At 43.8% G+C, this 23,805-nt stretch overlaps 2 protein-coding genes and 1 non-coding gene across 4 annotated transcripts; 2 read left to right on the forward strand and 1 right to left on the reverse strand.

Moving 5' to 3' along the window:
* Nucleotides 1–343: 343 nt before the first annotated feature.
* LOC123099327 (uncharacterized) lies at nucleotides 344–3,553 on the reverse strand. 2 transcript variants are annotated; one of them, XM_044521503.1, is made up of 5 exons: nucleotides 3,010–3,553; nucleotides 2,869–2,919; nucleotides 2,491–2,583; nucleotides 2,223–2,304; nucleotides 344–565 (listed from the first exon to the last, which is right to left on the reverse strand). In XM_044521503.1, the coding sequence occupies exons 1-5, from the start codon at nucleotides 3,091–3,093 to the stop codon at nucleotides 546–548; spliced, it is 330 nt and encodes a 109-aa protein (XP_044377438.1). In that variant the 5' UTR covers nucleotides 3,094–3,553; the 3' UTR covers nucleotides 344–545. The 2 variants fall into 2 exon arrangements, with proteins under 2 accessions (XP_044377438.1, XP_044377439.1); XM_044521504.1 differs by having other exon boundaries at nucleotides 352–565; nucleotides 2,235–2,304.
* A 1,120-nt stretch (nucleotides 3,554–4,673) lies between these two features.
* Nucleotides 4,674–7,487, forward strand: LOC123099329 (histidine-containing phosphotransfer protein 2-like). The gene is made up of 6 exons (XM_044521506.1): nucleotides 4,674–4,881; nucleotides 5,027–5,163; nucleotides 5,266–5,334; nucleotides 6,232–6,300; nucleotides 6,693–6,765; nucleotides 7,189–7,487. Exons 1-6 carry the CDS (start codon nucleotides 4,825–4,827, stop codon nucleotides 7,222–7,224), a joined length of 441 nt encoding a protein of 146 aa, XP_044377441.1. The 5' UTR covers nucleotides 4,674–4,824; the 3' UTR covers nucleotides 7,225–7,487.
* A 3,154-nt stretch (nucleotides 7,488–10,641) lies between these two features.
* LOC123100862 (small nucleolar RNA SNORA57) lies at nucleotides 10,642–10,745 on the forward strand. The gene has a single exon (XR_006448493.1). It is a non-coding gene; the product is annotated as a small nucleolar RNA SNORA57 (small nucleolar RNA).
* The last annotated feature ends 13,060 nt before the right edge of the window (nucleotides 10,746–23,805 follow it).

Consider the following 23,805-nt stretch of genomic DNA (forward strand, 5'->3'; position numbering starts at 1 on the left):
AACATAGCCCGATTGAGATTGAAGTCATCTGTATCAGTCATGAAGCTAGCATCAGTGTAACCACTTATAATGAACTCTTGATCACCTCATAGACTAGAAGAAAGTCCTTAGTCTTTATGAGGTACTTTAGAATATTTTTATCTGCTTCCCAGTGAGCTACTTCAGGATCACTTTGGTATCTGTTGTATACACTCAACGCATAGGAAACATATGGTCTTATACCTAGCATGTCATACATGATAGAAACCCACTGCCTATTTTAAAATGGGGACTGTCTATTTAGTATTTGACTGTTTTTCAATTCGACAACATTCAAATTTCCTGACAAATAAATAGATGCCAACCTGTATGTTCTGTATTTCTAACAAAACAGGTCGGGTTAAACTCTGACCCGGTTTCAACTGAACCTGGAGCACTTCTACTCAAGAGAACATCAACCAAACATTGGGGGAGATCATAGGAAAATCACTCAAGAGACGATCCCCAGATCAGGGGATCAGGAGCACTTCTACTCCTACCCCAATTCTTCAACCCCTTCACCGGCTTCATCTCTTACATGGAAAATCTGAAAAAGAAAATCATCAGAGAAACTAGATTAGAAACAACAGAAACTCTGGAATGTGTGATCGCAAGCAGTTGTGAAACGTTGTAATTACAGAAACTTTGAAGTCTATAATTACAGTGGCCAAAAAGCATGGTAAATACACTACAAAACTGAGGTAGCTGAAAATCACAGTGCAAACTCTGAAAAAGCATACAGCAAATACAAACAAAATATGCACCTGATAGCATAGAAACAATAAAAAATTGACAGATATTCAGTGCTAAAGTTTCAAATGGAAACAAGGCTGCAAGTACCCAAAACTGGTGAACATACACTGTAAATTACCAAGAATTACAGTGCAAGAGTCCAAGAATTACAAATGTAAATCCCCTAGAAATTACAGTCCACATACACAGGAAATGGCACTGCAATTACCCAGGTAACTTGCAAAACTGGTGAACTAACACTGTAAAAACCTAAGAATTACAATGTAACCGCCCAAGAAAATCCCCTAGAAATTATACTATACATACACTGAAAGTAGGCAAAGAATTACAGTGTAAGTGACCAAGATTTACAGTGTATATCTCCTAGAAAATACAGATTACATACACAGTGATTACACTACAAGTACCCACTAATTTACACTACTAAAACTGATAAATATTGTGTAAGTGACGAAGATTTACAGTGTAAATCCCCTAGAAAATACAGATTAAATACATAGTAATTACACTGCAAGTGCTCACTGATTTACACTAGTAAAACTGATGAGCTTACGCTGAATTACAGTACAAGTGACGAAGATTTACAGCGTAAATCCCCTAGAAAATAAAGATTACATACACAGTAAATACAATGCAAGTACACAAAACACTAGTAAAACTAAGGGCTTACACCGAATTACAGTGTAAGTGACCAAGAGTTATAGTGTAAAGCCCCAAGTGGAAGTGCCTACATGGTAAATACCCTTGAAAAATACAGAACACTGACATAGGGAATTACACTAAAATAATGCAGGATTTGCAGTGATGAACTTGTGCCGTAAAAACCCAGCAAAATGCAGTGTAACTCCAGAGCTAGTCCACTATAATTTACGGTGATAGTTCCCATGCTATTACACTGGGAATACCCAACTATTTACAGCAAAAATAAATAAAGTACTACAGTGAAAGTACACAACAAATTTCATCTATATCTAAACAGTTTGTTGCTCAGTATTGTTAATACTGACATTTTGTTTTCAAATATGCCAGATGAGGAGCATGATGAAGACAGTAACTGAAGAGGACCTACTAAGATTATCACAGGAAGAACTCATCCCAAATGTGAGTTACACTAGTAGAAACTATAGGAAGATGTTACATAAAAAATGCTAACAAAAATATGTTCGAGGACACATTTTCATTCACCGCTCTTCTACATTCCGACATTATATACAAGGTTAAAGCAAATTCAATTACCATAGAGCTACCAATCTGAGTAAAGAACAACTATAAAAAATAAATTGCCCTATTGCTTGCAGGTACACTTTGGAGATGGGCGTACAAGCATGACTGAAGCTAATGAGGAAAAGTCCAGCACCAATGCAAATAATATCAACAGCAGAAGAATAGATAGAAATGTAAGCAACCATTGGAACTCTTATAAGACCTGAGAAAAGAAAGCAGTAGCTTACATTTTAACTTACTCTGCAGACATTGGAAGAAATGCATTGCCGTAGCAACAGCAAGCGAAGATGGCAGAGCAGAATTTAATCCCTGCTAGACAAACCTCTTTTACAGCATGAATTTGGAGCATGCAAGCACACAAAAATTCAGAAACAAGAACATATCATAGATGAAAGCTTTAAGAAAAACAAAACTCAAACAAGAGACTAAAATTGCAGGTGACCGAAGATATTGATCCCACCACATCAGCAGCTAAAACAAATTCAAGAAACATACCACAATAATGAAGGAGAATGGAAAGAACCAGATGACTCGCATGTACAAGACGGAGACAATGGATTCCTCGACGAAGAAGACATTACGAGGTTCCTACAAAAAGAAAGAAAAATAAAATAACTTATACTGAAAATGACGGAGAAAATGGACTCACATGAACAAGATGAAAAGGTCGTTGAAAAAGACTAATAACTTATACTGAAAAAAAAAAGAAAATAACTTGAGAAGTGCAAGCAAAAAAGAAATGATAATAACTAACATCAGAAGTACAGAACTACATAGTCAAAAAATACTATGGGAAATGTTTACATGCAAGGAAAAAAAATCACGGAGCATTTTACTCGGATATAACTTTAGGTACGATCAAGGAGGATTAACCACATTCCTTCTCCCAGCAGATGATAATTTCCTATTCAAGCATTTTACTTTCTGAAAAAACAAAAAGACACTGGTCAACCTAAAAAAAAAAACAAAATAACCAAAAACAAAATCAACTACTACAAAGAAAGAAAAACACACTTGATTCATATAGAACTTCAAAAGAGCTTTGTCAAAACCTCCTTCATCACCAGAAAGTTCTTGCAAAAACAGTGCTAGATACATCCATTCGAGTGTAAAATAGCAAATCCGTAAATCTAAACCTGATAATTACATATCTAAAGCATGAACATTTCACTACAAAAAAGGCGCAAAAAATACATTATAAATACATAAACTAAGCAAGACGATTACAGTATAAAAGTAGGGGTGCACTGAGAGCCATAAATTCAGGAATTACATAACTGAATCAAGAAAATACACTGTAAAAATTGGGGGGGGGGGGGGGGGGGGATACACTGCAAAGTACACATAGAAACTATGGGAATTCTTGGGGAAATTACAATGTAAACAGGACACAGTTGAGAAATAGAAGACATAAGAGAGCAGGACACATCTGTCCAGAATAAGCTACACCACCGCATCTACAACTACATCAGAGACATTTGTGGTGATTGCATCCGCGGAATCACGCACCTACATGGGGGTCACATGTACATAATCCCCCCAACTACAACAAACCGTGGACAGGAGACAGGAAAACATCCACCGCATCTACAACTACATCAGCGGCGCGGGGGGGGGGGGGGGGGGGGGGGGGGGGCACAAAGTACGCACCTCCATCTCCAGCAGGGATTCAACCATAAAAATCATGCATCTACAACTACAAACAGGTGCTCGGGGAGACACACAAATCACGCATCTCCATCACCGGCAGGGAGTCAACAAAATCATGCATCTACAACTACAAGCAGGTGCTCCGGACACACACAAATCAGGCATCTTCACCTCCAGCAGGGAGTCAACAACATCATGCATCTAAAACTACAACAGCGCGTGCGACGACAGGGACGACATGAACTCACCTGATCTGGAACCAAACACAAGCAAAAAGCACACGGCAGAGAGCGGAAGAGAGCGGGAGAGAGGAACAACCAACCGTGACACCGGGGATCGAAGAGAAAGGGAACCGCAATCAAAATCAAGCGGCGAGAATCGCCATGCACGGAGAGAAATCGCCTGCTGTGCTGCGCCGCTCGAGCTCGGCCTCAACCTTATCGAAACAGAGCGTCCAGAATGGGGAAAGTGGAAAAGACACGCACTCCCAAATTCAAACAAGACAAAAACCAAGCAGACCCGGGCCGGTGATAACGGGCGGACAAAAAACCGTGCACGACAAAAAAAGCAGACCCGGAAACGAGCCCGAACAAAAACCAAAACCAGCATGAATCTCCGGGCAAAAACGGACCGACAACAATTCGAATGACGACGAATTGCAAAACACTCAGCTATAAAATAGCAAATCCGTTAAAATATGTGCACATTGATTATATGACCATTTTTTTAATACGTTGGTTCTAATTCCATGGGTGTGTTGATTGGCTGGTGGATGGGCTATGCATGGGGCACTCTTTTCCGTCTAATACGGAAAGGAAGTGCTCCTGCCGGTTTCCCGCAAAAAAATCGGGCACTCCAGGCTGCAGAGAAGAGTACTCCACGCACAACTTTCTTTACCGGACGTACGCTAGCTAGCTGCCGCTGTCGTCGTCTCGTCAGCGTCACTCCATCTGCATGCATGCACGCACGCCGTTTCCATTGTATCAATGGCGCCACGACGAAGCAGTACACTAAAGCCAGCAGTCACTGCCAAAACGCCTCCGCGAGAGAGCTCGTGAGTCGAGCTTTATACATACGGGATCCCATTCCATCCCCCCTCAACTCCTCATCCACTCCGACGCCGCCGCCGCAGCTCCAATTTCCCCAGCGCGCGCTCCCTGCCTCCAGGACCTGCAAGCCATGGCAGCCGCGATAAGGGGCCAGATCAACGTCCTCATCGCCACCATGTTCACCACGGTGAGTCCCCCTCTGTCCTCCCATCAACGTCCCATCTACACCCCTAATCGTGGCCTGGAATTGCTGAGCATCGCCGTCTTGGACCGGTTTTGGCCTGGCTGGCTGGCTGATCTGACGTTTGCCTTGGCGTATGTGATGGATCTAGGGTCTGGTGGACGACGCTTTCTTGCAGCTGCAGAGGATGCGGGAGCAGGGCAGCGTAACCCCGGCCCACGTCGTTGAGGTCATGAACCGCTTCCTCAACGACGCCGAGAGGATCATCAACGACATCACCGGCCTGATGTCCGTATACCAGCCTCCTCTTTCCCCTCTGCTCTCGTTATTCTGGTCCCGGTCGGATACAGACTCATCTTGTCTCTTCTCTGCTCCGAGATTCGCATGCAGGATCGAGCCAGAGGTGGACTTCGACAAGGTGGACGGCCTCGTGCAGCAGCTGAAGGTGGCCTGCAGCAGGTGGAAGGCCTTTCCTCTATAGCGCCCCTATGTTTATTTCTTCGCTGCATACATGTTGTGCGATCCAGATGCGTTTCCCTTGTCAGGAGTATGCCGTTCATGCTGTTTGCCCTGTCGTGTAGCCATAAGTTCAAGTGCTGAATTTAGTTTTGTTTCGTGTAACAAAAGTATGGTATTGATGCCAACAGTGATGTTACGGCTCCACGAGGAATACTTTGTTGTCTCGCGAGCGTTCCTACTATTAATTATACGCTGTGTCTGTATTTCTATTCAGACATGCCGTGTCGTTTATGGTTGTCGTATGCTCATAAAGTAGAAGAAGAGCTGAGCCTAGTTGTGTTTCCAGTAACAAAATTGTCTGTTTTCCTACCAACGCGATGCTCTTGGTTGTCAACGACAAGCATTTCTTATAATAAGTGTATGCGCCAATGTCCTTTTCAGGGTTCTCCACTGCATCAATGTTTTTCTATATATTTCGATAGGTTAGCGCAGGGGTGTGTACGTCACGACCATGTGGCTCGTGTCGTTTGTGCTGCCGTATGGCCATAACTAGAATAGCCGAATTTACTTGTGTTTCGGGTAAGGGAGCCATCGACAATCCTGCAAATGTTATGTCTCAGCAAGTGAAACTTTGTCGTTTTGTACATATCTCTAGTACTCAGTACTACTTATGCTCTATCGCATGTAAATCCTTATTTTTCTAGTTTATCAAACCATTTATTGTGTTGACAACGGTGATAGGAAACGACTCCTTGAGAATATTTTTATGGCATCGCAAGTATGCTTATGTGTAAAAGAAAAAAAAGTATGCTTATGTGTATCAACATGCGGCAGTGGCGTTTAATAACTATGGTAAATTTCTAATTTCCTGATCTTGCTCTTTTTGACGTATATCAGTGTTGGTGCTAAGAGATTGAACCTCTGCTGCGTGCAACACTTCACTCCTGAGGCAAGAAACAAAGACGGGTCAGTAGTCAGTACATTATTATATGCGTTGCAAAAAAAATATTCTTCTCACTCTTTATTGTTCACATTATTTGATATGTATACCTGCTGGTTGATATTCTCTATTATGGCACTATATTTAGCACCTACAATCTGATATCATGAAGAACTAACATGCTTGTTCATTTCATCTGCAACCACTTGATGGTTAGAACTTGGTTCATTACATGAATATGCCTCTTTGATAATTCCGTTGTAACTTGTGAGCTCTAGACTTATGTTTACAGCATGACTTAAGTCTGAGATGGCTAGAGTTTGTTTTTTCAAACAGAGGTTTACAATTTCTTAACCATTTCAGCTCAGTTCACTTATTCTCTCCAGATTCTGACACAGGTATATTTGCATTATTCCAGGTACCTCGAGGCACTGGGTCGTGTCAGGTTTCAGTTCTACGATTTACGCAGCATGTTCAAGATCATAATGGAGGTAGTCCCTTATATCCCTATGCTGTATTTTTACTACCAACTTCTCACTAGAATCATAATACATTGATTGGTTGAGGATAAATTATTTTACATTAATTGTATTCTTTGTTGTCGTTGAAATTTATATAGAGAGGTGCTGTTTTGTTTCTCAAGCACTTTAGTTCCAGGTCTCTGCAAGTCCAATTGGGCCGTTGAATTTTGTTGTTCTTAATTTCGTCATCACATGTCGGTAGATGCATGTACGGGATAGCTCTAAGCAGTGGAGTTTCTTTGTTTCCCAGCTTAAGTTAAGCATCGCCAAGTACCAGAATATGATACCGACCACCTTGCATCATGACTAATTTGTGAAACCATGTGAATTGAGCATCATTGTGCGTCACAAACATGCCTTAATCATTGACGTGTTCTTCTTCTTTTGTTGCAGCTGGAGCAGCATCTTGCGGCATGTGGTCCTAAGTAGGAGTAAGTGAGGGGAAAAGGGCATAGCCCCAATCGATCTCTCGCATGATGGGGTGTATGTATCACCGAAGATGTGGGCAGTTTTCATTGGTTGTTTGGCTTTCGAGGGTGTGTTATGATATTAGCAGATTCTAGTGTTCGGAGTCCAGTCTCGCAGCCCTATGAAATAAACTTGTTATCATGTGTGTCGATGTGTCAACTCTATACATGTTTCTGTCTGGATGTTGGTGACTGTTGTTGTAAGTTATTCTCTCTCTCTCTCTCTCTCTCTACCATCTTGAGAGATGTTGGTGCCTCCCTTTTGAGCAAGGGAAAATAAGTGCTCAGAAATCCCGCTACTAGCTGATATAGCTAGAAGAGCGACTCACAATATTTAGACGTATTAAACATTTCTTTGCAGTCTGAAATCTTCAATGTGGCTTGCTATAAGTGAGGCGGAGGCAATAGCTGGAGAAAGAAGCAGAGGAGGGGTGAAACAGAGAAGAAGTCATGGGACAATATCCAGGAGATTACCAAATTGGAGATCAGTGTGGCAGCGTGAATCACGTTTCTGGGCTTAGGTAGGTTTGCTTTAGTATGAAACAGTCGGTGTCATCACCAATTAGATCTTTAGTGATAATAACTGGAACCTGATTCTCTAGGCCACAAAGGTATTTAAATTAGACTGGTTCACAAACTATGAAAGAAAATGCATGGCCATGTTCGTCGCTCTTTTATAGTTGCAAACCGTGCCCTCTCCTAAATCTTCATGTATCTGATGACAGCATTCGCTCTTCTACAGTTGCAACCCATACGGCCATGTTCGTCACGCTTTTATCGGCCGCCAAGGTGATTAGAAGGTGGCCTCAAATTCTCCTGGTCTCCTTGTTTTTCCATCATCTATGCCGCAAATTTTCAAAGAACTCAGCCACCGAGCACACAACTCGGCATGATGTACCCACGTTGGAATTTTTCCTTCATGAACCTTGTTCCTTCGGTTGTTCCATAGTCCCAGATGGAAATAACCTCCATTTTATTCCTCAAGGGTATCGTCAAGATATAATCCATCATCCATACTATCACACCCTTCCATTTGTTTTCCCACCAATGCTAAAGAAAATGACGCGTGAAAGCGGTAAAATTCCGAAATTCCTATGACTAGGATGCAAAAAAGAGGTTAGAGAGTGCTAAAAAATGGACTCATCAACTCCCCCAATCTTAGACTTTGCTCACCCCCTAGCAAAGATCACGACTGAGAGAACAGGGTCACCACGCTTATGAAGCATGAATTTATTTTGATCGAATGGTTACATTGAATCAAAATGATAAATGTAAAAGATAGCAACCAGCATGAACACTCATATATTTCTACCAACAAGATAATTAGAGAGGCTTCCACACCTTTAATTATCTATTACTTAATGGAGGAAGTAGTCTTATGAAGTACTTTACTAGAGATACATTCTAACAAATGGTGAATCTTTCTCAAAGTACTACTTCTCTATTTTGGAGCCCTTCCCATTTACTTTGACTTTAATACTTAGACCGATCATTTTTATTTCCCCACACAATGTTGAACAAGCTTATTTGCCCGTGACATAGCATTTACTAGTTTTTTGTGATCATCAGGCACTAGTAGAAAAAGGGCCATTTGTCCTGGTTCGTAAGGCCCATTTGTCCCGGTTTGGGAACCGGGACTAAAGGGTCGGTACTAAAACCCTATACCTTTAGTCCCGGTTCTTACACCAACCTGAACAGATGGGCCTCCACGTGGCCGGTGCGGTGAGCCAAGGCAGGGGGGCCTTTTGTCCCGGTTGGTAGCACCAACCGGGACCAATAAGCGTCCATGCGTCAGCATTTCAGGGGCTGGGGTTTTTTTTAAGGGGGGGGGGGGGTTGGGGGTTTTGTAGGGTTAATTTAGGGGTTTCATATATTGTGGTAGAAGCTAATTATAAAGAGAAGTGTCCTCTCTTATCTCCGTGCTTGGTCGACGCTACGTACTATACGTATAGAGAGGACTCGGCACGCTAGCTAGTAAGCAAATGAAGGAAACCATTAAGTACACAAGATCGTCATGAATATATACAAAGAGATGTGATCGACCTCTCTTTCTCCGAGAGATTGGTCGAACAACATGTTTTCGTACATCTATCCGACGCTACTAGCTACATATATACAATATAAGATCTCTTACAATATAATCCCCTAATTATATATGAACTTAGCTTCCACATGGTATTCTCCGGCTTTATTGATGACATGGTCAAGAAAGAATCCTGCCAATTCCTCTTGAATTGCTTTCATGCGATCTTGTGGTAGGAGTTCATTCCGCATCTGCCACGTCTAATTTGAAGAAGGGGGTTAATACATATATATGAATGAAACTCAACAGAAATGATGGTGAAATAAAATGAAATTGTGAATATTATTGCTTACCCGCATCATATTGTCTTTTAGAGTAGCCCCGCTAATTTTTGCAAGTTGCGTTGTAGATGAACTCGCACACGTAGTATCCACAGTAATCATTCCCGGGTTCCTGCCACAAGCACTTTACGAGAAATAGAGGTCAATCAAACTGATAATGAAGCATTATAAATGGCATTGATGAAAGTAGCTAAAATCAATGGGAGATGCGCGGAACTAGCTAGCTAGTAGTACTTACTTTCGGGTATGTAAATCGCAGCTCCCCCGGCAGTCCTGGAGCTTGTGCGGTGAATTTTTTCCAAACCCTGTGAGACAAAGAAAACCCTGGAGCTTAACTAGTGTGGCTCGGGCATTTCATCGAACACCTCATGTGCATAGGAGGTGAGCTAGAGCACCACAAAGCTCTCCCCTCGCCGGCCACAAAAAACAGAGCAGTATGGAGTGTTCTGCTCGCTTGCGAGGGGGTATATATAGCCACCTCATCCCGGTTCGTGCCTGGAACCGGGACTAAAGGCCCCCCTTCTGTCCTGGTTCTAGGCACGAACCGGGACCAATGGCTGTGGGCCAGGAGCAAGGATCATTGGTCCCGGTTTGTGCCTCGAACCGGGACAAATGGGTCCACACGAACCGGGACAAATGCCTCCCGAGGCCCGGCCGGCCCCCTGGGCGCACAAACCGGGACGTATGCCCCCATGGGTCCCGGTTCGTGACAAACCGGGACTAATGGGTTGGCCAGGCCCCAACCAAAGCCTTGTTTTCTACTAGTGAGGGCTAAGCATGCTTAGTGCTTGCGTGGTAGAACAATAACGATCAAGCCAAGTTGCAACTCCAAAATACATTAGGGATACCAAACTTCCACTAGTAGAAAACAGGTCTTTGGTTCGGGCCTGGCCAGCCCATTAGTCCCGGTTCTGCATGAACCAGTACCCATGGGGGGCATTCGTCCCGGTTCGTGAGCCCAGGGGGCCAGCCGGGGCCTCGTGGGCATTGGTCCCGGTTCGTCTAGACCCATTTGTCCCGGTTCTAGGCACGAACCGGGACATTGGTCCCGGTTCGTGCCTAGAACCGGGACAGAAGGGAGAGCTTTAGTCCCGGTTCCAGCCACTAACCGGGCCAAATGAGTTGCCTATATATACCCCATCGCCGCAACAGAGCACTCCAGAGTGCTCTGTTTTTTCTGGCTGGCGAGTGGAGGGCATTTGGGTGCTCTAGCTCACCTCCTATGCACATGAGGTGTTCGATGAAATGCCCGAGCCACACTAGTTAAGCTTTCTCCTCTCGAAGCTCGACCTCCGAGCTCCATTTTTCCCGAGATTTGTCTAGGTTTAGCGGTCTGTCACGTCCTGTCCCCGTCTTCACCGCCATCGATCGCCCGCGCCGATCTCGTCGCCCGCACCACCGTGGTGAGCCTCTTGTTCTTATCTTCTTTCTGAAAGAAAAAAATTCTTACTTCAGATAGATACTTGTCTGATTTTCTTACTTTTATTATTCCTTGTTATTATATAGTGTGATGGTTTTGGTATCCGCCCCTGTTGGCCCTCGTCCTGTCTATGATTCAGATGTGGTATATATTATCTTTTTATAACTATTTGGTTCATTTATTGTTTATGACAACTATGCCGACCAACGTTGTTGGGGAACGTAGTAATAATTCAAATTTTCCTATGTGTCACCAAGATCAATCTAGGAGATGCTAGCAACGAGAGAGAAGGAGTGCATCTTCATACCCTTGAAGATCGCTAAACGGAAGCATTACAAGAACGCGGTTGATGGAGTCGTACTCGCGGCGATTCAAATCATGGAAGATCCTATCCAAGTGCCGAATGGACGGCACCTCCGCGTTCAACACACGTACAGCCCGGGGACGTCTCCTCCTTCTTGATCCAGCAAGGGGAGAGGAGAAGTTGAGGGAGAACTCCAATAGCACGACGACGTGGTGGCGATGGAGCTCGTGGTTCTCCGGCAGAGCTTCGCTTAGCATTACGGAGGAGGAGGAGGAGTTGGAGGAGGAGAGGGTTGCGCCTGGGGAAGGGTGCGGCTGCCCTCTCTCTCCCTCACTATATATAGGGGGAAGGGGGAGGAGGAGGCGCCCTAGGGTTTCACTAGGGGAGGGGCGGCGGCCACAGGGGAAACCCTAGATGGGTTTGGGCGCCCCCGCCCCTAGGAAACTTGCCCCCCAAGCCGGGAGGGGTGGCTGCCCTAGGGGAGGCATCCCCACCTCTCCACGTTACGTGAGATGGGGTGGGAGGGGCGCACAGCCCCTTAGTGGGCTGATGTGCCCCCTCCCCTTGGCCCATAAGCCCCGCAACACTTGACGGGGCCTCCGAAACCCCTTTCGGACACGCTGGTCGTCACCCGGTACCCCCGGAACAATTCCGGACTCCAATACCCTTCGTCCAATATATCGATCTTCACCTCCGGACCATTCCGGAGTTCCTCGTCACACCCGAGATCTCATCCGGGACTCCGAAAAACCTTCGGTAACCACATACTATTTCCCATAACAGCTCTAGTGTCACCGAACCTTAAGTGTGTAGACCCTTCGGGTTCGGAAACCATGCAGACATGACCGAGACGTTCTCCGGCCAATAACCAATAGCGGGATCTGGATACCCTTGTTGGCTCCCACATGTTCCACGATGATCTCATCGGATGAACCACGATGACGGGGATTCAATCAATCCCGTATTCAATTCCCTTTGTCTATCAGTATTTTACTTGCCCGAGATTGGATCGTCGGTATCCCTATACCTGGTTCAATCTCGTTACCGGCAAGTCTCTTTACTCATTCCGTAACACATGATCCCGTGACTAACTCCTTAGTCACATTGAGCTCATTATGATGATGCATTACCGAGTGGGCCCAGAGATACCTCTCCGTCATATGGAGTGACAAATCCCAGTCTCGATTCGTGCCAACCCAACAGAGACTTTCGGAGATACCTGTAGTGCACCTTTATAGCCACCCAGTTACGTTCTGACGTTTGATACACCCAAAGCACTCCTACGGTATCCGGGAGTTGCACAATCTCATGGTCTAAGGAAATGATACTTGACATTAGAAAAGCTCTAGCAAACGAACTACACGATCTTGTGCTATGCTTAGGATTGGGTCTTGTCCATCACATCATTCTCCCAATGATGTGATCCCATTATCAACGACATCCAATGTCCATGGCCAGGAAACCATGACCATCTATTAATCAACGAGCTAGTCAACTAGAGGCTTACTAGGGACATGTTGTGGTCTATATATTTACACATGTATTACGCTTTCCGGTCAATACAATCATAGCATGAATAATAGACAATTATCATGAACAAGGAAATATAATAATAACCATTTTATTTTTGCCTCTAGGGCATATTTCCAACAGTCTCCCACTTGCACTAGAGTCAATAATCTAGTTCACATCACCATGTGATCAACACTCATAGTTCACATCGCCATGTGACTAATACCCAAGAGTTTACTAGAGTCAATAATCTAGTTCACATCGCCATGTGATTAACACCCAGGAGTTTACTAGAGTCAATAATCTAGTTCACATCACCATGTGATTAACACTCAATGAGTTCTAGGGTTTGATCATGTTATGCTTACGAGCGAGGTTTTAGTCAACGGGTCTGCAACATTCAGAACCGTGTGTTCTTCGCAAATCTCTATTTCATATAGTAGATGTTGCTACTATGCTCCACTCGGAGCTATTCCAAATGGTTGCTCCACTATACGTATCCGGTTTGCTACTCAGAGTCATCTGGATAGGTGTTAAAGCTTGCATCAACGTAACCCTTTACGCCGAACTCTTCATCACCTCCATAATCATGAAAACATTTCCTTATTCCCAAGGACAATTTTGACCGCTGTCCAATGATCCACTCCTGGATCATTCTTATACCCCCTTGCCAGACACGTGGCAAGGCACATCGCGGTACACAACATGGCATATCGTATAGAGCCTATGGCTAAGGCATAGGGGATGACTTTCTTCCTTTCTCTTTCTTCTGTCGTGGTCGAGCTTCAAGTCTTAACTTCACACCTTACAACTTAGGCAAGAACTCCTTCTTTGACTGATCCATCTTGAAATCCTTCAAGATCATGTCAAGGTATGTGCTCTGTGAAAGTCTTATCAAGCGTCTTGATCTATCTCTATAGATCTTGATACCCAACATGTAAGCAGTTTTACACAGGTCTACCTTTGAAAAACTTCATTCAAACAACCCTTTATGCTTTCCAAAAATTCTACATCATTTCCGATCAACAGTATGTCATCCACATATAGTTATCAAAAATGTTGTAGTGCTCCCACTCACTTTCTTGTAAATACAAGTTTCTTCCAAACTTTGTATAAACCCAAAAGCTTTGATCACCCCATCAAAGCGTATGTTCCAACTCCGAGATGCTTGCTCCAGTCCATAGAAGGATCGCTGGAGTTTGCATACCTTTTAGCATCCTTAGGATTGACAAAACCTTCAGGTTGTATCATATACAACCTTTCCTCATGGAAACCGTCAAGGAAACTTTGTTTTGACATCCATCTGCCAGATTTCGTAAATGAAAATGTAGCAACTGCTAACATAATTCTAACAGACTTTAGCATCGCCATGATTGAGAAAGTCTCATCACAGTCAACTCCTTGAACTTGTCGGAAACTTCTTTGAGACAAGTCGAGCTTCATAAATGGTGACATTACCATCAGCATCTGTCTTCTTCTTGAAGATCCATTTATTCTCAATGGCTTGCCGATCATCAGGCAAGTCCACCAAAGTCCATACTTTGTTCTCATCATGGATCCTATATCGGATCTCATGGCTTCCAGCCATTTGTTGGAATGCGGGCCCACCATCGCTTCTCCATAGCTCATAGGTTCATCGTTGTCCAACAACATGACCTTTAAGACAGGGTTACCACTCAGAAGTTATACACACCCTTGTCGACCTACGAGGTTTGATAGTAACTTGATCTGAAGCTCCGTGATCATCATCATTAGCTTTCTCTTCAACTGAGGTAGGTGCCACAGAAACATCTTTCTGTGTTGCGCTACTCTCTGGTTGAATTAAAGGTTCAACAACCTCATCGAGTTCTATCTTCCTCCCACTCAATTCTTTCGAGAGAAACTCTTTCTCGAGAAAGGACCTGTTCAAAGCGACAAACACTTTGCCCTCAAATCTGAGATAGAAGGTATACCCAATCATCTTCTTTGGGTATTCTATGAAGACACAATTGTCCTCTTTGGGTTCGAGCTTTTCTGGCTGAAGTCTTTCGACATAAGCATCATAGCCCCAAACCTTAAGAAACAACAACTCAGGTTTCTTGCCAAACCATAGTTCATACGATGTCATCTCCACGGACTTAGATGGTGCCCTATTGAAAGTGAATGTAATTGTCTCTAATGCATAACCCCAAAATGATAGCGGTAGATCGGTAAGAGACATCATAGATCGCACCATATCCAATAGGGTACGATTACGACGTTCGGACTCGCCATTACGCTATGGTGTTTCAGGTGGCGTCAACTGTGAAACGATTCCACCTTGTCGTTAGTGATTGCCAAAGTCATAACTCAGATACTCTCCCCTTGATCAAATTGTAGGAACTTGATCTTCTTGTTATGATGATTCTCAACTTCACTCTGAAATTGCTTGAACTTTTCAAACGTTTCAGACTTATTCTTCGTTAAGTAAATATACCCATATCTACTCAATTCATCGGTGAAGGTGAGAAAATAACGATATCCACTGCACGCATCAACACTCATCGGACCACACACATCAGCATGTGTGATTTCTAACAAGTCACTTGCCCATTCCATTGTTCCACAAAACGGGGTTTTAGTCATCTTGCCAATGAGGCATGGTTCGCATGTGTCAAGTGATTCAGAATCAAGTGACTTCAAAAGTCCATCGGCATGGAGGTTCTTCATGCGCTTTACACCAATATGACCTAAGCGGCAGTGCCACAAGAAAGTGGTACTATCATTATCAACTCTACATCTTTTGGCATCAATGTTATTAACATGTGTATCACTACGACCAAGATTCAATAAACCCTTCACATTGGGTGCTTGACCATAGACGGTATTATTCATGTAAACAGCATAACCATTATACTCTGACTTAAATGAATAATCGTATTGCAATAAACATGATCTAATCATGTTCATGCTCAACGCAGACACCAATGCAAACAACATTTATCTGGGTTCAACACTAGTCCCGAAGGTAGAGGGAGCGTGCGATGGTGATCATATCATCCTTGGAAACACTTCCAACACATATCGTCACCTCGCCCTTAGCTAATCTCCGTTTATTCCGTAGATTTTGTTTCGAGTTACCAATATTAGCAACTGAACCGGTATCTAATACCCATATGCTACTAGGAGTACTAGTAAGGTACACATCAATAACACATATATCAAATATACTTTTGTTGAAGTCGCCAGCCTTCTTATCTACCAAGTATTTGAGGCAGTTCCGCTACTAGTGACCGTTCCCCTAATAGAAGCACTTCGTCTCGGCTTGGGTTCTTGGGTTTCTTCACTGGAGCGGCAACTGGCTTGACATTCATGAAGTTTCCCTTCTTGCCCTTGCCCTTCTTTGAAACCAGTGGTCTTGTTAACCATCAACACTTGATGCTCCTTCTTGACTTCTACCTTTACGGCCTTAAGCATGACGAACAGCTCTGAGATCAACTTCCCTTGCATGTTATAGTTCATCACGAAACTCTAGCAGCTTGGTGATAGTGACTGGAGAACTTTTGTCAATCGCTTCTCTTATCTGGAAGATTAACTCCCACTTGATTCAAGTGATTGAAGTACCCAGACATTCTGAGCACATGCTCACTGACTGAGCTATTCTCCTCCATCTTATAGGCAAAGATCTTGTCAGAGGTCTCAAATCTCTCAACACGGGCATGAGCTGAAATACCAATTTCAGCTCTTGGAACATCTCAGATGTTCCATGGCGTTCAAAACGCTTTTGGAGCCCCGACTCTAAGCCACAAAGCATGGCACACTAAACTATCGGGTAGTCATCAGAACGTGTCTGCCAGATGTTCACAACATCCACAGACGACGCCAGAGGGGTTGGCACACCGATCGGTGCATCAAGGACAGAAGCCTTCTGTGTAGCAATGAGGACAATCCTCAGACTACGGCCCTAGTCCGCACAATTGCTTACAATATCTTTCTATTTAGTCTTTCTCTAGGAACGTATTAAAACAGGGAGCTAAAGCATGAGCTATTAATCTACAACATATTTGCAAAGACAATTTTAGACTATGTTCATGATAATTAAGTTCATCAAATTATTAATGAACTCCCACTTAGATAGACATCCCTCTAGTCATCTAAGTGATACATGATCCAAATCGACTAGGCCGTGTCCGATCATCACGTGAGACGGACTAGTCATCAACGGTGAACATCTCCATGTTGATCGCATCTACTATACGACTCATGTTCGACCTTTCGGTCTCTTGTGTTCCGAGGCCATGTCTGTACATGCTAGGCTCGTCGAGTCAACCTAAGTTTTTTGCATGTGTAAATCTAGCTTACACCCGTTGTATGCGAACGTTAGAATCTATCACACCCGATCATCATGTGGTGCTTCGAAACAACGAACCTTCGCAACGGTGCACAGTTAGGGGGAACACATTTGTTGAAATTTTAGTGAGGGATCATCTTATTTATGCTACCGTCGTTCTAAGCAAATAAGATGTAAACATGACAAACATCACATGCAAATCATAAAGTGACATGATATGGCCAATGTCATCTTGCGCCTTTGATCTCCATCTTCGAGGCGCGGCATGATCACCTTCATCACCGGCATGACACCATGATCTCCATCATCATGGTCTCCATCATCGTGTCTTCATGAAGTTGTCTCGTCAACTATTACTTCTACTACTATGGCTAACGGTTAGCAATAAAGTAAAGTAATTACATGGCACTTTCAATGACACGCAGGTCATACAATAAATTAAGACAACTCCTATGGCTCCTGCCGGTTGTCATACTCATCGACATGCAAGTCGTGATTCCTATTACAAGAACATGATCAATCTCATACATCACATATATCATTCATCACATCCTTTTGGCCATATCACATCACATAGCATACCCTGCAAAAACAAGTTAGATGTCCTCTAATTGTTGTTGCATGTTTTACGTGGCTGCTATTGGTTTCTAGTGAGAACGTTTCTTACCTACGCAAAACCACAACGGTGATATGCCAATTTCTATTTACCCTTCATAAGGACTCTTTTCATCGAACCCGATCCGACTACAGTGGGAGAGATAGACACCCGCTAGCCACCTTATGCATCAAGTGCATGTCAGTCGGTGGAACCTGTCAAACGTAAGCGTACGCGTAAGGTCGGTCCGGGACGCTTCATCCCACAATGCCGCCGAATCAAGATAAGACTAGTAACGGCAACCAAATTGACCAAATCATCGCCCACAACTACTTTGTGTTCTACTCGTGCATAGAATCTACGCATATACCTACCTCATGATGCCACTGTTGGGGAACATAGTAATAATTCAAAATTTTCCTACGTTTCACCAAGATCAATCTAGGAGATGCTAGCAACGAGAGAGAAGGAGTGCATCTTCATACCCCTGAAGATCGCTAAGCGGAAGCGTTACAAGAACGCGGTTGATAGAGTCGTACTCGCGGCGATTCAAATCGCGGAAGATCCGATCCAAGTGCCGAACGGACGGCACCTCCGCGTTTAACACACGTACAGCCCGGGGATGTCTCCTCCTTCTTGATCCAGCAAGGGGAGAGGAGAAGTTGAGGGAGAACTCCAGCAGCACAACGGCGTGGTGGCGATGGAGCTCGTGGTTCTCCGGCAGAGCTTCGCTAAGCACTACGGAGGAGGAGGAGGAGTTGGAGGAGGAGAGGGCTGCGCCTGGGGAAGGGTGCGGCTGCCCTCTCTCTCCCTCACTATATATAGGGGGAAGGGGGGAGGAGGAGGCGCCCTAGGGTTTCCCTATGGGAGGGGCGGCGGCCACAGGGGAAACCCTAGATGGGTTTGGGCGCCCCCACCCCTAGGAAACTTTCCCCCCAAGCCGGGAGGGGTGGCTTCCCTAGGGGAGGCGCCCCCACCTCTCCACGTTACGTGAGATGGGGTGGGAGGGGCGAACAGCCCCTTAGTGGGCTGATGTGCCCCTCCCCTTGGCCCATAAGGCCCCCCAACACTTGCCGGGGCCTCCGAAACCCCTTTCGGACACGCTGGTCGTCACCCGGTACCCCCGAAACAATTCCGGACTCCAATACCCTTCGTCCAATACATCGGTCTTCACCTCCGGACCATTCCGGACTTCCTCGTCATGTCCGAGATCTCATCCGGGACTCCGAACAACCTTCGGTAACCACATACTATTTCCCATAACAACTCTAGCATCACTGAACCTTAAGTGTGTAGACCCTACGGGTTCGGGAACCATGCAGACATGACCGAGACGTTCTCCGGCCAATAACCAACAGCGGGATCTGGATACCCATGTTGGCTCCCACATGTTCCACGATGATCTCGTCGGATGGACCACGATGTCGGGGATTCAATCAATCCCGTATTCAATTCCCTTTGTCCATCGGTATGTTACTTGCCCGAGATTCGATCGTCGGTATCCCTATACCTCGTTCAATCTCGTTACTGGCAAGTCTCTTTACTCGTTCTGTAACACATGATCACGTGACTAACTCCTTAGTCGCATTGAGCTCATTATGATGATGCATTACCGAGTGGGCCCAGAGATACCTCTCCGTCATACAGAGTGACAAATCCCAGTCTCGATTCATGCCAACCCAACAGACACTTTCGGAGATACCTGTAGTGCACCTTTATAGCCACCCAGTTACGTTGTGATGTTTGATACACCCAAAGCACTCCTACGGTATCCGGGAGTTGCACAATCTCATGGTCTAAGGAAATGATACTTGACATTTCAAAATCTCTAGCAAACGAACTACACGATCTTGTGCTATGCTTAGGATTGGGTCTTGTCCATCACATCATTCTCCCAATGATGTGATCCCGTTATCAACGACATCCAATGTCCATTACCAGGAAACCACGACCATCTATTGATCAACGAGCTAGTCAACTAGAGGCTTACTAGGGACATGTTGTGGTCTATGTATTCACACATGTATTACGGTTTTCGGTCAATACAATTATAGCATGAATAATAAACAATTATCATGAACAAGGAAATATAATAATAACCATTTTATTATTGCCTCTAGGGCATATTTCCACCAAACGTGACATAGATTTTATTTATCTAGGAGGTGCTTGAACCGGAAATTCCAACCGACCCTATTGTCGAGAGGTTAAATTTAGTTGAAGAAGAAAACAATTACTTGAAGGAAAAAATAAAAAAATTGAGGAGGAGAAGATGATAGTGGAGTTGCATCTTGCGGATGTCGTCAATGATCACAAGATCAAGATGGATGCAATGCGGTTGAAGATTAGAAAGATTAGAAAATATGCTATTCATACCGAGGCTTGGTATCATTATGCCGTTGGATCAATTGTTACCTTGGTTGTGATTATGATCGCATTTGTTGTCGCATTGAAAGGTTTTACATAGTTTCAATGTATGGTTTAACTAGATGCTCTGGAGAGCTATATGTTGCTCAATTTGAACTATGCATATACTTTGGTTTAAATGTGATGAGGAACTACTATTAATTTGGTCACTTATTATCCATGTGAATCTGTAATGGTTTTTGACACACATAATTATGGCTTTGAATGGTGCATTTTGAACACACAAAAAGTCTGGAGTTCAAATAAGTTCAAAAAATGAAATCCCTTTGTAACAGATGAGTTTCCGTATGAAACCCTGATACTTCAAAAAAATAAACTAATAGCTAAAAGAATGAACTAAAAATAATCAATTAAAATATTCTGTTATGATCAACTAAAACAAAACTATAATATTCTTTAATAGCAAAAAGAAAATAAACTAAAAAACTTTTATAAAACTCTAATAGCAAAAGGAATCAACTAAAAAGCTTTTATAAACCTCTAGTATTTTTTAAACTAAGATTATATAAAATTTATGCAACTAAAATTATCAAAGTATTTTCTGTTCAAAACATGAAAAGCGGAAAGAATTATCATAAAGAATTTTTTGTTAGAAACTTTAGTAGCAAAAAGAATTTTCATAAAGAATTTTTTTGATAGAAACTAAAATAACAAAATCTGTTTTTGAATATAATGATAAAACACAGTAGTATTAAATAGCAGGAAAAAGAATCACTCAAAATATATTTTTATAGTGAAGTTATTCAAAAACTAGTGATTCACACAAATTTTAAAGAATTAAAATTTAAACTATTCAAATTTGGAAACTAATGGCACTAACAGAAAGTTTGTAATTATTCTGACCTAAAAGCAAAAAGAATAAAAAAATAAAGCAAAAATCAAAAGAAAAATAAACAATTCAAAAAACAAAAAAATTACTCGAAAAAAAATAAAAAAATGCCGCCTAATGGGCCACACGGCCTGCATACGACTAGAAACCCATCTGTACATGGGCCAGGATGCAGGCCCGCAGGCCCAATAGGCCCAACAAGGCAGTGACAAGGGTAGGCAACTACTGCCTGCATATTAGAGAGGAGCTCAGCACCTGAGCCGCAACGCAGCTTATAAACACGTGCTGAGCTCTCTCAGCTAGCGAGGTGGGACTAAACTTCGTCCCACCGCACCGTGCCAGCACAAGGCCTTTGGTCCCGGTTGGTGGCACCAACCGGGACAAAAGGGAGCCATTGGTACCGGTTCGTGGCACCAACCGAGACCAATGCCACCCTTTAGTCCCGGTTGGTGCCACAAACCGGGACCAAAGGTCCCTGTTTCCCGCCCTTTGGGCTGCTGAAAAGAGACCTTTGGTCCCGATTGGTGGCACCAACCGGGACTAATGCCACCTTTAGTCCCGGTTCGTGGCACCAACCGGGACTAAAGGCTTAGCTATATAAAATGACACTTAGGAAATTTTCACCATCTCGCAGTTGCCGCCCCGACGACGCCGACGACATCGACGCCGCCAGGTTGCCCCGACGCCGCCCGCCGCCCCCGCCGTTGCCGTCGCCCGCGCCCCTAGCCCGATGTTGTCACCGCTCGCCGCGCCTGCCCCGACGCGCGCCGCCCCGGCCCGCCCCCGCCATCGCCGTCGCCCGTGCCCGTCGTCGCCGTCACCCGTGCCCTCGCCCCTCGCCCGACGCCGTCGCCGCTCACCGCCCTGCCCCGACGCGTGCCGCCCCGGCCCTGCCCCGTCGCCGTCCACACCGCCGACCCCGCGCCCCTCCTCACCTTGGTTCGGCTGGCGCCCTCCCTGTCATTTTTTCATATATATGATGATATATATGTTTGTTATCATAATTGTTTTTGTTCATATAGATGATGATTTTTTATAGAATATGATGTTTTTTTTGTATGCATGGATGTGGATGAAATATGATGTTTTTTTGTTCATAGAATATGAAGTTTTTTTTATTCATAGATTTTTTTTGTTCATGAGAGAGGCGGGGGCATCGAAGAAGTTGTACCGTTTAGGGTTAGGGTCATCGAGGAAGGAGGAAAATAAGGAAAAACAAGAAAAGAGGAAGAAGGAAGAAGGAGAAGAAGAAGGAGAAGAAGAGGAGAAAAAAATAAGAAAAGGAAGTAGAAAAAAAGAGGAGAATAAGAAGGAATAGAGGAGAAGAAAAAAAATAGAAATTTTCTATTTTTTCTTCTTCTCCTCTTTTTTTCTTCTTTTTTTTTCTTCTTCTTCTTCTCCTCCTTTTCTTCTTCTTCTCCTCTTTTTTTAGATGTATTTTTTGTATGTAAGTATGTATGAGGGATCATAGATGTATTTTTTCAGAATTTTCTATCGTGCATAGACCGACTTTAGATCACACGGGAGCACCCCCCCTATCGTTGCAAAAGTTGATAAGTGATATTAAGAAGGAAGAAGGAGAAAAGGAAGGAGAGGAAAAAAGAAAATAAGAAAAGGAAGAAAGGAGAAGAAGAGGAGAGGAAGAAGAGGAGAAATAAATAAGAAGAGGAAAAAAGAAGAAAAAGAAGAGGAGAAGAAAAAAATCCTCTTTTTTTTCTTCTTTTTTTCTTCGATCTTCTCCTCTATTCCTTTCTTCTTCTCCTCTTTTTTCTTCTTCTTCATCTTCTTATTTTTTATCGGGTATGTCGTTGTCAATATACCCCCTCCCCGATAACTTCAACATGAGGGGGCATCGATATATACCCCCTCCCCAATAAAAGAGCTTTGTCATTGAGGCCACCCCGAACCCTTGAAGCATTGCCGAGGCCACCCCAAACCCGGGAGAAGCGTCGAGGCCACTAATATGATTCCTTGTTGTGATTAGGTAGCTAGGTCTACGTTTGCCACTAATATATCCACCTGCTGTCATGTTTGTATAATAATTGCCATGTTGTAATATTTGAAGAAACAATGGAGCACGGACGAGATGAGGCAACAGAAGAGGTGTTGGGGGACATAATCTTAGCCGGAGGTGATGTCTTTTCGTATCTTAACGACAATGATGGTCTCGAAAAACAGGGTGAAGAAGCAGGCTACGGTGATCGAACAATGGAGGAGGAAAGACATGATTATGATGGCTCCGGTGACGGAATGCCGGTGCAAGAAGGAGACTGTGATGACGGCTCCGGTGACCGAACAGAGTCCGGCCAGGTATATATATTAATTAATCCTGTGCTGACTAGCTAATTGATGCATTCATTGTTTTGGTATGTACACATATTAATTAACTCTCGTCTTTCTTCTTTTTTCTAGCCCTCCGAATCGAGCACAACTTCAGTAAAGAGACGAGGCCAGAAGAAAAAGTTGCGCTCGGATGAATGGTTTGAGATCACAGCAATCGCGCGCGATGGCCAACTGATCAAACCCATCCGGACCAAGGAAGCATTTTCTACTCAGTGCGGGGTTCTTGTTAGGGACAAGATCCCGATCAGCATCCACCAATGGTTTAAGCCTAAGAAGGAAGACCCTGAGGTGTCTTATGTCGACGATATGCAGAAAGATGATCTTTGGACCGCGCTGAAGGCAAATTTCACCCTACCGCCAGAGGAGGATCCGGAGAAGCCAGTTAAAGAGCAATTGATCAAGTCTCATGCTCTTAAGAAGATGGCAGAACTATCCAGGAG

The sequence above is a fragment of the Triticum aestivum genome, chromosome 4D, assembly GCF_018294505.1.
Source record: "Triticum aestivum cultivar Chinese Spring chromosome 4D, IWGSC CS RefSeq v2.1, whole genome shotgun sequence".
NCBI classification, from domain to species: domain Eukaryota; kingdom Viridiplantae; phylum Streptophyta; class Magnoliopsida; order Poales; family Poaceae; genus Triticum; species Triticum aestivum.